The following is a 14,292-nucleotide window of genomic DNA, read 5'->3' as shown; positions in this document are numbered from 1 at the left end:
AAACCTCTAATGAGTCTCCTCACAGCGAAACTGCAGAACACCAAAAACAAAGGGAAGAGACTAAAAGTGGCCAGAAGATGAGAGGCTGCTTCCAAAGGTGAGAAGCTAGATTTCTCCTCAACAACACATTTCAACCCAATCAGAGGGCTGACATCACAGCAAGCATGGCCTCTAATCACTGTGAGATGAAGAGAAAACCAAAAATGTCACAGCTTGGAAATTACAAACACACTGCTAGTTCCTCTACAGGTAAAAGAAAAAAAATTATAATGGAAATTAAAAACGTCTTGAGCTGAACAATAATAAAAGTAATACATATTGAAACTTGGGGTATATATTCAAGAAGAAAGGCCTAAGATTCAGTTAGTGGGTTGAGCAGGGCATACAACTGACAAGATCAAAAACACAAAAATCAGGGCAACAAAATGAAAGGAAATATCTGGAGTGGGAGAAAATATTTGCTAACTATGTAAAGATAAGAGGTTAATAGTCAGACTATGTAAAGAACTCATAGAACTTAGTAGCAAAAAACTCGCCAAATAATCTGAATTTAAAAAATAGGCAGAGGAACTAAAGAGACATTTTCCCAAGGAAGATACAGAGATGGCCGACAGGCCAAGAAAATATGTTCAACATCCCTAATCTCCAGGGGAGCACAAGTCAAAACACAAAGAGGCACCACCTCACACCTGTCAGAACTGCCACATCAAAACGAACAAATAACAAACGCTGGCAAGGATGTGGGGGAAGGGGAGCCCCTGTGCTTTTCTTTTTTGGCTGCTCAGCCTACAGGATAATAGTTCTTCTACCAGGGATCAAACCTGTGCCTTCTGCAGGGGGAGTGCAGAGCCCTAACCACTGCGCAGCCAGGGAAGCGCCCTTGTGCGCTGTTGATGGGAATGCAAATCATTGCAGCTACTATGGAAAACGCTGTGGAGGTTCCTCAAAAAAAATTAAACATGGAACTACCATACGATCCAGCTATTCCACTTCTGGGTATTTATTCAAAGGCTATGGAATCACAGCCTCCAAAAGGTATCTGCACCCCTACACTGACTGCAGAGTCACCCACGACCCCAGACGCATGGAAGCCACCCGAGTGTCTACCCACAGATGGATGTACAAAGCAGCCCTGTTATAAACACAAGTGGAATATCACTCAGCCATAAGAAAGAAAGGGTATTAGGGACACTTTATGGCAGTACATTTGGAACCATAAGTGAAACAGACAAAGTCCTTGAAAAGATCCACAGCTGAGTCAAGAGTCCTGTTTCCATAAGGAAAGGCAGTCTAGATTCACAGGTCATTTCCACCAAACTTCTCAGGAAGAAAGAAGTCCAACTTTTACAAACACCCTCCGTGAAAAGAAAGGACACCCACTGTTTTCAGAGGCCAGCATCACCTGTACACGAAGTTGGAAACAGACATCTCAGGAAGATGAAGTCTTAGTCCAGCTTCAGCTACGAACACAGACGCAAAGTCCTTTAAGTTAAAGCAAGGTTGGCAAGCCAGACCTGGTAGTGTAAACTTGGTGGAGACTCAGCCACGGCAGACACGTGAGGATCACTTAGCATTATGCAATCAGTCAATGCAACCCATCACATTAACAGACCAAAAGGGGAAACACACGGCATCTTCCCAAGAGGCGCAAAAAGAGGATCTGACACAATTCCACCTCCGTTTCTGATGAACACTCACAGACCGGAAGTGAGAAGAACTTCCATGATCATGAAGTGAAGCTAAAGACACTGTCAGTAAGACTGCTCCTCTGAGACGCAGGACGAGGGCGCTGTGCTCGCCGTGGGGGAGGGGCGCAAGTGCCGTGCAGGCTCGGCGGTCCTCACCCATGGGGCCCAGACTCCCCGGGGGCACCCCAGAAGGGCAGAGAGGCTGCTAAGGGTAGCAAGGAGACCTGGACGGACACTGACCAGACCGAACACTGGGAGGCGGTGGGCCCTGGACCCCCAGCAGCACCCGCCCAGCTCCCGCCCCCGAGCAGCACGTCGGGGGCTCACTCACCGGGATCCAGGCCGAACTGCTCCAGCAGCCGCAGCACCTGCCGACCCAGGGCTCTGGGGCTCAGCCTCTCCAGCCGCAGGGGCACGTGCAGGTACCGCCTGTGGGAGAGACGCAGCTCTGGTCAGCACTGCTTTCTCTCGGCTGATGCATTTCAAGGTCTTAATTTTCATCAGCATCATCATACATGTGCACAGTTCAGAAGCCAAGTTTTCCTCAAGGCTCAGAGGAAGGCAGCCCATCACAGCCCCCCGCTCAACAATTCTGAGATGGCTTAGATCTATCCCGTGTTTCCAGGAACCGCCTGGCACGGTGGCCTCTGGAGGATTCAGCTCTAGGCGTTCTCCACGGAGGCCTCAGCATGGAAGGCTCCCCTCCCCAGACAACGACATCCTTGGTTCAGTTCGTTGGGTGCCAGCTGCTTTCACAGAATTATAGCCATGCAAGTATGACTGGTGGTGGGTTAATCCTTGCTGGTCTGATTGCTGCCTTAGCCACCTGTCATGAGGACAGAGTCACTCCCCTCCCTGCCGCAAAGGGGACAGCCCCTCCCTGTCCAGGGCGCCCTGTACCTCTCCTGCCTCCAGACTGCAGCCAAGTGACTCTGCGGGCAGCTCCCTGGGGCCAGGAATCGACCTGGGTATGGTGCCCTTCAACTCACACTGCACTGGAGGGCTGGTCGGCAGAAGCAACTCTCCATGTGCACTGGGCATTTGCTGCTCCAGGAACCCAGAGCCCGACTCCTACTCTTTCTGAGGGTTCAAGTCCTGGTCCTTAGTGTGGGTCTCTCTCCGTCCACTCAGGACTGTGTCTGGAGTGAATTCCTCCACATTTCCCTCTTTCTTTCTGGAATCCCCATTATTTGGATGCTGGGTGTTCTTGACAAAATCTGTTGGCTTTTTTTTTTTTTTTAAACCTTTCCTCTCTGATTTTCCTTCTTTGGAAAGGCTGGGAAGAATCTTCAGGTTTATCTTCCAAACCTTTTACTGAGAGTTCCAGTCCCATCCTGCCATCATGTTTCTAGGGACAAGTCTGCTCTGAGTCCCAAAGGCACTCTTTGCACAATTGTGGGGTTTATCCTGGACACGGAATCTCTCTGAAGATCTCAGTTACAGCTTTCGTACTCATCAAGTGCTCTTTTACTTCCTCTGGGCTCCAGGCAGGCTGGCCAGAGTTCCCCGAGCCCTGACTGGGTCCCTCTGCACAGGCAGCTTTTTGGGGTAGAAACTGACAAACTGATTCCAAAATCCATATACAAATGCAGAGGGTCCAGAATAAGACAAGAACAATTTTGACAGAGAAGAAAAGCATGGGAGGCTCATGAGGTGTCTGACTCAGGGCTGGTCAAACAGGTGGTACAGACAGAGCAGTGGAACAGGCCAGAGACCTACACGTGTGTGCACACCCGACGGAGGCACACGTGTGCACACACCTGAGACCCCAGCCCCAGCCCCAGCCCCAATCCCTAATCCTCTGATTGTCTGCATTTTGGCCCCTGTTCCAGAATGTCATGCAGCAGGAATCTCCTTTCACTTTGTAATCTTCATCTAAGTTTCCCAAGTATCCTTTCATGACTTCACAGCACGTGTCCTTCTAGCTCTGAATAGTATTCAGCTGCGTTGATGGACCACAGTTTACTTATCCGTCCAGCTACTGGGGGTTTCTTAGGTGGTGCTAGTGGTAAAGAACCTGACTGCCAATGCAGGAGACGTAAGAGATGCGGGTTTGATCCCTGGGCTGGATAGATGCCCTGGAGGAGGGCATAGCAACCCACTCCAGTATTCTTGCCTGGAGAATCCCATGGACAGAGGAGTCTGGTGGGCTACAGTCTGTAGGGTTGGAAAGAGTCAGACACGACTGGGTGACTTAGCATGCCCACATGTCAGCTACTGGAGAACATCTCAGTTCCCTCCAGGCTTTGACAACTATGAATAGTGTTGCTATGAGCACTCAAGTACAGGTTTTTGTGTGGACAGGGGTTTTCAGTGCCTTTGGGTAAATACCAAGGAACATGATGGGTTGTCATAACATGAGAATGTGCTTAGTTTTGTAAGAAACCACCAAACTGTCCTGCAAAGTGGCCACACCATTTTGCATCCCCACCTGCAGTGATGACAGTTTCTGTTGCTCCACATCCTCACCAACACTCGGTGATGTCAGCTTCTGTCCAAAATCCCAGCAGGGGTGCGTGGCGTCAGCTTCTGTCCCTTCTAGCAGGGGTGGTGGTGTCAGCTTCTGTCCATGCTAGCAGGGGTGCGTGGTGTCAGCTTCTGTCCCTTCTAGCAGGGGTGCATGGTGTCAGCTTCTGTCCACGCTAGCAGGGGTGCGTGGCGTCAGCTTCTGTCCATGCTAGCAGGGGTGTGTGGTGTCAGCTTCTGTCCCTTCTAGCAGGGGTGCGTGGCGTCAGCTTCTGTCCCTTCTAGCAGGGGTGCGTGGTGTCAGCTTCTGTCCACGCTAGCAGGGGTGCGTGGCGTCAGCTTCTGTCCACGCTAGCAGGGGTGCGTGGCGTCAGCTTCTTTCCATGCTAGCAGGGGTGCGTGGCGTCAGCTTCTGTCCCTTCTAGCAGGGGTGCGTGGTGTCAGCTTCTGTCCCTTATAGCAGGGGTGGTGGCGTGAGCTTCTGTCCACGCTAGCAGGGGTGCGTGGCGTCAGCTTCTGTCCACGCTAGCAGGGGTGCGTGGCGTTAGCTTCTGTCCACGCTAGCAGGGGTGCGTGGCGTCAGCTTCTGTCCATGCTAGCAGGGGTGCGTGGCGTCACCTTCTGTCCCTTCTAGCAGGGGTGCGTGGTGTCAGCTTCTGTTCCTTCTAGCAGGGGTGCGTGGCGTCAGCTTCTGTCCACGCTAGCAGGGGTGCGTGGCGTCAGCTTCTGTCCACGCTAGCAGGGGTGCGTGGCGTCAGCTTCTGTCCACGCTAGCAGGGGTGCGTGGCGTCAGCTTCTGTCCACGCTAGTAGGGTGCGTGGTGTCAGCTTCTGTCCACGCTAGCAGGGTGCGTGGCGTCAGCTTCTGTCCATGCTAGCAGGGGTGCGTGATGTCAGCTTCTGTCCACGCTAGCAGGGGTGCGTGGCGTCAGCTTCTGTCCACGCTAGCAGGGGTGCGTGGCGTCAGCTTCTGTCCACGCTAGCAGGGGTGCGTGGCGTCAGCTTCTGTCCACGCTAGCAGGGGTGCGTGGCGTCAGCTTCTGTCCACGCTAGCAGGGGTGCGTGGCGTCAGCTTCTGTCCACGCTAGCAGGGGTGCGTGACGTCAGCTTCTGTCCCTTCTAGCAGGGGTGCGTGGCGTCAGCTTCTGTCCCTTCTAGCAGGGGTGCGTGGCGTCAGCTTCTGTCCCTTCTAGCAGGGGTGCGTGGCGTCAGCTTCTGTCCCTTCTAGCAGGGGTGCGTGGCGTCAGCTTCTGTCCCTTCTAGCAGGGGTGCGTGGTGTCAGCTTCTGTCCCTTCTAGCAGGGGTGCGTGGTGTCAGCTTCTGTCCATGCTAGCAGGGGTGCGTGGTGTCAGCTTCTGTCCCTTCTAGCAGGGGTGCGTGGCGTCAGCTTCTGTCCCTTCTAGCAGGGGTGCGTGGTGTCAGCTTCTGTCCCTTCTAGCAGGGGTGCGTGGTGTCAGCTTCTGTCCATGCTAGCAGGGGTGCGTGGTGTCAGCTTCTGTCCCTTCTAGCAGGGGTGCGTGGTGTCAGCTTCTGTCCATGTTAATAGGGGTGCGTGCTCATGATTCAATTTGCATTTCCCTGATGACATATGATGTACAGCATCTTTTCATGGGCTTATGCATCATCTGTGTATCTTCTCTGGTGAGGCGTCTATTTGGGTCTTTGGTCCACCTTTTAAATCAGGTTGTTTGTTTTCTTACTGCTGAGTTTTAAGAGAACTTTCTGTATTTTTGGATAACAGTCCTTTACCAGATGTGAATTTGCTAATATTATCTCACACTCTGAGTTTGTATATTCATTTTTCTTGATTAACACTTTAACATGTCAATTGATTTGATTGATAATTTTTTTTTTTTAGTATTTTTGCATCTGTGCTCATGAGATACACTGGAGTGTAACTTTTCTTTCTCCTAATGTCCTTTTCAAGTTTTAGTACCAAGGCTTAAACTAGCTGATAAAACATGCTGGGACGTGCTCTTTCTTTTTATAGTCTCTGAAAAAATATTTTGTAAGATTGATATGCTCTCTTCCTTAAATGTTTGAAGGAATTCACTAGTGAAGCCATCTTAGCCTAAAGTTTTTTTGTGGTGAAGTTTTAAACTACAGATTCAATTTATTTAATTGAATGGTGAAGGACAGGGAAGCCTGGCGTGCTGCAGTCCATGGGGTTGCAGAGTTGGACACGACTGAGTGACTGAACAACTACAAAGGACTACTCAAATTTTCTATTTTTTGGTTTTGTCAACTATGCTTTGCAAGAATTTGGTCTATTACATCTAAGCTGTCAAATATACTTGCATTGTTGTAAACATTTATTATCATTTACAGTCTCTAGAGTCTGTAGTGATGTTATCCTTTTCTTTTCCGATATGGGAGATCTGTATTTGCATCTTCCTTTCTTAGCATCTCTTTATCATCTTTATCACTGTTGTGCCTAAATCAGTTATCTTACTGGGAGTTACAAGATGGCGATTCCGAGCTTGATCATTCCTTTCCGTGTATTAGCTGGCACAACGGTGTAAAGGAGAGCTTCCCCCCCATCTTCTTGCATAAAACATGGTGGGATGTGCTCTTTCTTTTTATAGTCTCTGAAAGAACTTTTGTAAGACTGGTACTGTTTTTCCTTAAATGTCTGAAGGATTCACCAGTGAAGCCATCTGAGCCTAAAGACTCCTGCGTGTTTACGAATCCAAGGTGGTGTGCTATGCTACCGTCTTTTACTCTATTACTGTTTCCATTCTTAGTCTATTCCCCACAGAGCCTGTGTTTCTTTTAGTGGAGAATGTTCCCTAGGAGCCAAGATCTCATTGCTGGATGTGCTCATTCCTACAGGGTGACACTGCTTCTGAACCCTTTCAGGGCATAGAATGAGAACATGTTTTAAAAAATCATTAATTTAAGACAATATCTGCAGTTAAATCTAACCCTGAGGATCCTCCCACTTCTTGCCTGTGTCTCCCTTCGTCCCCATCTGCACACACTTATTGCTCCACCTGTTTCCCTCTCGTTTCTGACACATAATGAGAGCAATGGCAGCCATGTGCCACGTGCCTGGCCTGCTGCTTTGTCCGTCCCATAGGACCTGAAGTCACAGCGGCCCCTAGAGACAGAATCAGCCCCATTTTATGGATGAGAAAACAAACCCAGAAATGGGAGTGACTTGCCCATGGCTCCAGGAGAGGGAGGGCCCTGGGAGACCTGCCACCAGAGCCTAAGGCCTGACTCTCAAGTGAGACGGTCAGGGCTGTGTGGTGCCAGGACAGGGCACCCAGACGTGGGACCAGTGCTGCCGCCTGCTGATGGACAGGTGCCCAGGGAGCCTGGGCAGCCTCAGTGCCACATCCCCTCACCCACCCCCAGGGAGGCGGAAGGAAGCCCTTCTTCCAGATGCCCATGCGCAGGTGACACCCTGGTGTCACACACACAGACACGCACACACATGCACACACACAGGCACATGCACATGCAGGCGCACACACGGGCATGCATGCACACACATACACACATGCACGCACACATGTGGGCTCCCTGCTGGCATGCTGCCTTTTCTCTGTAACTGCCAGCACTCCATACAGGTTAATTAGACGAAGGAAGGAACAGAGGGGTCAGTGCCTGGATGAGAGGTGCGACCTCAGGACCGTGTAAGGAAGGGGCCCCCGGGGAGAACTATTTCTGTCTGACTCACAGCAGTTAGGTCCCTCTGAGCGTGGCTGCCAGAGTCAGGCCCCTGGCCCCTTGCTGACTGGCTGGGACGCAGCGGGGTGAGGGCGGGCGGGGCGGGGTGTGTGGCGGCTCCCCCACAGGCCTGCTGCCCGTCGAGCCCCACCCCCACCCTGGGCCCCGTGGAGCTCACCTGGCAACGACCCTGATGTCAAAGCCGGGCTGGCACCAGGAGTCCATGAGGGTCAGCAGCCTCCGCTGGAGGTGGGGCAAGCTGTCCACGTAGCGCTCTACGAGGTCCACCTTGTCCTGCAGGAGCAGGGGCACACACATCTGCGGGGAGACACCCACTCAGGCCGCGGCTCCAGAGCAGCCGAGACCCAGACTCACCGCCAGCCCAGCACAGGGAGTGGCCAGGGTGTCGGTGCCAAAGGGCCCAAGGGCTGGTCTGTGCAACTCGCCTCCCCCGGGGGGCTCAGGGGCCCCGCTGCGGTCTGAAGGCCCACCCACTGCGCCTAGCCATGCCCCACGCCCGGGCCCCTGCACACACACACACACACACATCCACGTGTATTCACACACCCCAGTGCACGCACACATGCACAACACACACATCCATGTGTGTGCACACCCCCCAGTGCACACACACGTACACACACACATCCATGTGTGTGCACACACACTCCAGTGCACACACATGTGCACAACACACACATCCATGTGTGTGCACATCCCTTAGTGCACACACACACACACATCCACATGTATTCACACACCCCAGTGCACACACACATGCACACCCATGTGTGTGCACACACACTCCAGTGCACACACATGTGCACACACACATCCATGTGTGCACACACACTCCAGTGCGCACACACATGCACAACACACACATCCATGTGTGTGCACATCCCTCAGTGCACACCCACACGCACACCCCCCAGTGCGCACACACACTCCTGAGTGCACACACATGCACATGCACACATCCATGTGTATTCACACACACATGCACACACACACCTATGTGTGTACACCCCCAATGTGTGTGCACACACACACCCATCCATGTGTGCAGACATCCACGTGCCCACAGATACCCATGCACAGACATCCATGCTCACACACACATCCATATGTGCACACACACACCCATGTGCACACACATACACACACACCCATGCTCACACACACACATGCACACAGAGGCCCTGGTGCTCCTTAGGCCATCCCTGGGGGGCTCTGTGGTCACCCTCATCTCCACTGTGAAGGATTAGAGGCTCAAACAGGCCTGGGGGCTCCTGGGGGGGCCCTGTTGTCCCTGAGCCAGTGGGGGGGGGGCGCTGTGGGCTGGGGAGGAGGAGGAGCAGGGTGGAGATCAACCACGGGCCGCGGCCCTGGTGGCCCATAAATGCTGGTTGTGTCAAGATGGCTCCAGCACGTGCCCTGGTGCATGCTCGCAAGATCCCCTAAGCTGCCCAAGCCCCTGGGAAGCCCCAAGGGAGCCTGGCCATGGTATTGGGCCTTGGAAGATACTGGCCACTCCCCTTGGAAGAACCAGACCTCTGAAGGTCCCCAGAAGTCTCCTCCCCTGCCCTCCCCTCCCCCATGTGGCTGTGTGGAGACCAGACGGACGTGGGCCCATCTGCCAGGCCAGGGCTCTAGGCGCACAGTCCTCATGGGAGCTCCCACTCCTGAGAGCCCCCCAGGCCACCCCAGAGCTTGGTACGCCCCTAGTGACTGGCAGCTTTTTGAGCTTGCTATACCAGCCTGTGATGGCTCACAGGCACTCACTGGCCCTTCCCTGGCCCTCCTCACATAATCAGGTGGTCACATGTGACCCCTGCCCTCCAGCACCTCAGCTCCACCTGTGGGAACAAAGCCCACAGCTCAGTGGTGGGGACCCTCCCTAAACCATGCTTCTGGAGGCTTAGACATGATCTGATCTACAGGAGAAAGACTCTCACCTTCTCCACGTCGAGATATGCCTGCAGCTGCAGCTTCGTGCCCAGCACGATGGCCTGGGAAACACAGAGGGCCAGGATTACACGGGGCCAGGGGATGGGCAGTGCCCCGGGGGTGAGGAGTGTACCCAAGGGGCTCCCGCCCTTCCCCATGGCCCCCAGGTGCCTCCAGTCACTGTAGGGGCAGCCACCGGCCTGTTCAGTTCCAGCCGTGTGGCCTCAGGCCAAGGGGCCTGGAACCAGGAAGCATCCCAGTCCACAGGCCCCTGTGCCAAGCCAGGCTCCATGTGTGCTGTGGGGTGGCTGGAACGACCCCTGTGTCCCCCCTCACCCAGCTAGGGTTCAATGTAGATGGGGCCTCGAGGTGCTTGCTGGGCAGGGGGCCTGGGTCAGGGGTTGCTGATGAGAGGGTGGATGGAGGGAGGGGCAGGGCCTCCATCACCCACCCACGGAGCCTGGCAGGGTGTGGACTGCTGTCCCCACTCCTCCCAGAGGCTCCCCCACCGGCCCAGGAATGTGCCCGGCACAGTTATTCACAGTACCCCCAGGGAGGGCCGGTGGGGCTCTGTGCGCTCTGGACGCCTGAGGGACTGCAGCCCTGACCTGCCAGGCTCTTCCGGACCTCTGAGCGCTTGAGAGTCTGTCTGATGGAGCGGGCTGACCCCAGGCCCAGGGCGGCAGGCCGGGTGGTCGGTGCATCGGGGGCATGCAGAGAGCTGCCCTGGGATCCATAGAGTAAGCGGCTCTGAAGCCACGGGCTCGCAGGCAGTCCCTCAGATGGGGCAGGGTGCGCGACCCTCCCCGGACTCTGCAAAGACCGGGCGGCCCTGAGCGCCCGCACGTAGCGCAGGCCACGCTGCTATTAATAATTTCCATACATCGCGCTCCCATTATGAGCAAAAATAACTGGCCAGGCGGCCCGGCCCCGCCCCCCGCAGCTCACAGAAAGGCCCAAAATAGCGGCCTGGGAAAGGAGCTCCGGCAGAGGCCGGGATCGCGGGGCGGGGGGCGCGGGGCTGGGGGACTCTCCCTGCGCGGCGCTGACCCGGCGCCCCGCGGCCTGGCCGGAGTCCAGGAGCTCAGCCTCGGCCAGGCCCCTGGGGGCCCAGGGCCAGGGGAGAGGGGTGCGGGACTTGGGGGAGGGGGAAAGGCAAAAATAGGGGAGGTGGTGGGCCAGGGAAGGGGACGAAGGCCTGGGGGCGGGGCTGGGGTGGGCCGGGTGGAGGAGCGGGTGCAGGGCTGGGGGCGGGGCCAGGTGTCCCTGCAGCCTCACTGGATGCTCCGACCTCTTCTGGGTAAGAGACCCTCAGGAAGTTGAGGGGGCTCTGGAACCCGCTCAGAAGGGTGGAATGCACACACTGGACACACCACGTTCAGACCCCGTTAGAGCTTAGAACCCCGCCACCAGCATCCTGGCTTCCAGGCTCCCGCAGGGCCAGCATCTGGACCCAGGCTCCCTCAGGACAGGCGGGTTGGAGAAGGGGCGTGGGCGGGAGGACTGGGGGCCTGGGACCCTCTGCGCTCCAGGCCAGGCCCTGGGCAGTGGCCCGGGAGAGGACGGCAGAGGCAGCAAGGGGAGCCCCTGACTCCTCACCACTCTCCAGGGCAGCTGGCCTCCATCACCCGAGGGTCTGGCTCCTCAGCAGGCCACCCCCATCCAAGAACTCTGAGCCCCAGAACCAGCCTCAGACTGGAGGGGCAGCCTGGGGTAATGGCCCAGGTCTTGGTCCGGTGGGGGCAAGGGCGGGCCAGGCACTGCCCCTCAGAGCAGCGGGAGGACAGTCTGCAGAGTCCGCGCCCCAGACCCTTCTCTGTAGGCCACACCCCCCTCCCTCCCTCTTTTCTCTCCTTCCATCCTCCCCCTCTCCCTCCCCCTCCCAGGAGACAGAAAGGCCCAGGGGCCCACTGTGCTGACCAGGCCTGGGAGGCTCACATGCTGGCCTGCAGTCAGGGCCCTGGTCCGGGCGTCCACTGGCAGGGCAGAGTGCGGGGCCGCGGAGCGGGGCAGGCGGTGCTCAGTGTCTGGCCCTGCCCACCCAGGTGTGTGGTCAGACCCGCCTGTGAGGGGTGCACACCCCTGGGCACAGGGTGATGCCCCCAGAGGGTCTGGGCGCCCTTCTCTCCTGCCTGCTTCCTCCACGGCAGCCAGCCCCTGACCAGGCCCGCCAGAGCTGTCTGTGCACCCAGGCTGCCCTCTTTCGGCCAGGCGGCCTGCGTGGACACAAGGGTGTGGCCGGAGCACCGGGGCTGGAAGGCCAGGGACTCCCCTGGGGACTGGCTGAGAAGGGTCCTCTCTGCCCCCTAGCCCTGGGGGTTGTGGCCTGGAGGCTGTGGGTGGCAGCAGAACCATCTCCTCCAGGAAGCCCCACCTTGGTTCTGTTGGGTCAGGCTGCTCATGGCTCACCGTCACGCAGGCCCTGAGGGTGGGGGAATCGCCTGCTGAGCCAGGGGCCTGGGACCTGCCCCAGGCCAGGCTGGGGAGCCACAGTGGGAGGAGGGTAGGGGACGAGACCAGGGCTGGGCCACCTGGCACCTTGCCAGCATCGCTGACCTCCACCCAGGAGGCCAAGAGTGGGCCGTTGAGAAGAGGGCTGCCCTGGGCTGGGTCAGGGTGGGGCAGTGGGAAACAGCTCAGGCCCCAGAACTGTGGCTTTGGTGAAAAGTAACTAAGACCAGAGGGGCTGGGGCGGTGACAGCGGGAAGGGCAGGCACGCAGGACCCCGACCAGCCAGCAGGGCCCGGGGCAGGTGCCCAGACCCCAGGACCGACCTGCCTCCCACCCCCACTGCTTGCCATGGGCCTGCCGCCAAGGGGCCTTTTTTTTTCTTTTTTCTTTTTTAAGCAAAGCTATCTTTTTACCTTGATAAGCTGTTTAAAAAACGTAAATAAAATAACTCGGCAGACAAAAGCGGGCATTCACGCGGCCGGAGCCGCCACCGCCCTCGACATGAAATATCGCAGCACATGAAGCCGTGAGTCCCCGCTAATCCGAGCGGACAGGCCTGAAGGCGGCCCCTCGGCGGCGCGGCGCGGGCACTGGAGCGTGCACCGCCTGCCGGGCCCGCCTGCCGGGACAATGGCCTTTCTTCGCACGCGGGGCCCGCGCCGGACAAGAGCGCTCTTTGTGTGCCAGTCCGGCCTCGGAGCGCGAGGGGGGCGCATTCCGCCGTCCAGACGCTCTCTGAAAGGCCCGAGTGTAACAGGAGACGCGACACACCGGCCTGCCTCTTCCCCGCGGCCGGGCCGCCCCGCACCGCCGCGTTGTGACTGCGCGTCCTCCGCCTGCCCGCCCGCCCGCCCGGCGCGCGCCTCCGTCCCAAGGAGCCTCCCCTTGGGGAGGGGGAGCGCGGGGTGGACCTGGGGCCCCCTGGGCGCCGGCAGCACCGTCCCCCGGTGTGTGGGCTCGCCTTCGGGCCCCACGAGGCAGTGGCGGAGGCGAGTCCTGAGCGGCCTCTGGACCCCTGGACGCCGGACTCATCCCCCAGCGAGGCGGCCCCTCCGAGCAGGGCGCCCGCACCTCAGGTGCCGCAGGCCGCCGGGATCTCAGCCGGGTGCCCGGCCTCCCGCCGCCGCCCCGCCCACCCGCCGAAGGGGAAGTTATCGCCAGAGCACCCGCCTTGCCCAGGGACACCGGGAGCACGACTTCAGCGCTCCCTCTTCATGTCGGAACCTTCTGGGCTTAAACGAGAACCAGCTCTGCTCACAGAGGAATCAGCAAAACCGCCGAGCTTCCAAAAGCCCCGGGAGTCCCACCAGAGGCCGGCACTCCTAAGCCCACACGCCCCCCGAGCCAGCCCTACCTCCTACAGGGGAGCAAAACACCACCCCTCCGCCCTCCCCGCCCCCGGCCACACGCATCACACACACACTGGGAGCTCCTGAGCGACTGACAGGGCTGAGACTCTGGACCCCCACACTGGAATGACACCCCACACCCGATCTTCTGAAAAGGATGGGTGATGTGCCAGGGCTGGTCCCTGGTGGGGGCTGGGGGGCTGGGGCTGGCAGGATGGTGACAGCGGGGATCTGGCAGGGCCTGAGGGAGTCTGTCCCTCACAGGGTCCCCACCACTGACCCGACCCAGTCCAGAGTGGCCCAGCAAACAGGCACGGGTGGACCCCACCCAGAGAGAGTGCAGGCCCCTGGCTCCAAGGCAGACACCCTATAGACAGCTGGACACCCAGGCCCAGAGGCAAAGCGGCCAGTCCTCCAGCCTGTCGTGGCCGCGACCCGTGGCTGTAGGAAGGGCCTGTCCTCAAGCAGAGGGGCCTCGGCTCCTGCCCACGGGCTCCATGCCTCCAGGCTGTGCCAACAGGGGCTGGGTGAGCAGGGGTGAATCGGCAGGGGCAGGAGGAGAAAGCAGGCCCAGGGTCTGGCCTGGGCTCTGGGTGGCCTGGGTGGGCAGAGACTGTGGCAAGCTTCTCCCATCCCTACGCCCCCTCCCCACCCACACCGGGAATTAATAACAAAGGAGTGTGGGCCACAGCCGTGTGGGTTTCTGGGTCAGAA

The 14,292-nt window shown here is 57.6% G+C and overlaps 1 protein-coding gene across 14 annotated transcripts in view; it reads right to left on the bottom strand.

Annotated features, from left to right (window-relative positions):
* Positions 1 to 14,292, bottom strand: part of EXD3 (exonuclease 3'-5' domain containing 3) — an 89,901-nt gene that overhangs the window by 32,367 nt on the left and 43,242 nt on the right. For 13 of the 14 annotated variants that reach the window (XR_009694598.1, XM_061154091.1, XM_061154099.1 and 10 more), the window contains 3 exons: positions 9,787 to 9,840; positions 8,007 to 8,146; positions 2,020 to 2,117 (listed from right to left, as the gene is read on the bottom strand). Coding sequence is in view for 13 of the 14 variants with exons in the window: in XM_061154091.1 (XP_061010074.1) it covers positions 2,020 to 2,117; positions 8,007 to 8,146; positions 9,787 to 9,840 (292 nt within the window). In the remaining variant the exon portion in view is untranslated. The remainder of the gene's footprint in view (positions 1 to 2,019; positions 2,118 to 8,006; positions 8,147 to 9,786; positions 9,841 to 14,292) is intronic. The other variant, XM_061154094.1, reaches the window with a different exon arrangement.

The sequence above is a fragment of the Dama dama genome, chromosome 11 (genome assembly GCF_033118175.1).
Source record: "Dama dama isolate Ldn47 chromosome 11, ASM3311817v1, whole genome shotgun sequence".
In the NCBI taxonomy this organism is placed as follows: Eukaryota; Metazoa; Chordata; class Mammalia; order Artiodactyla; family Cervidae; genus Dama; species Dama dama.
Note: the sequence above shows the minus strand (reverse complement) of the source record. Positions and strands in the feature narration are given on the sequence as shown.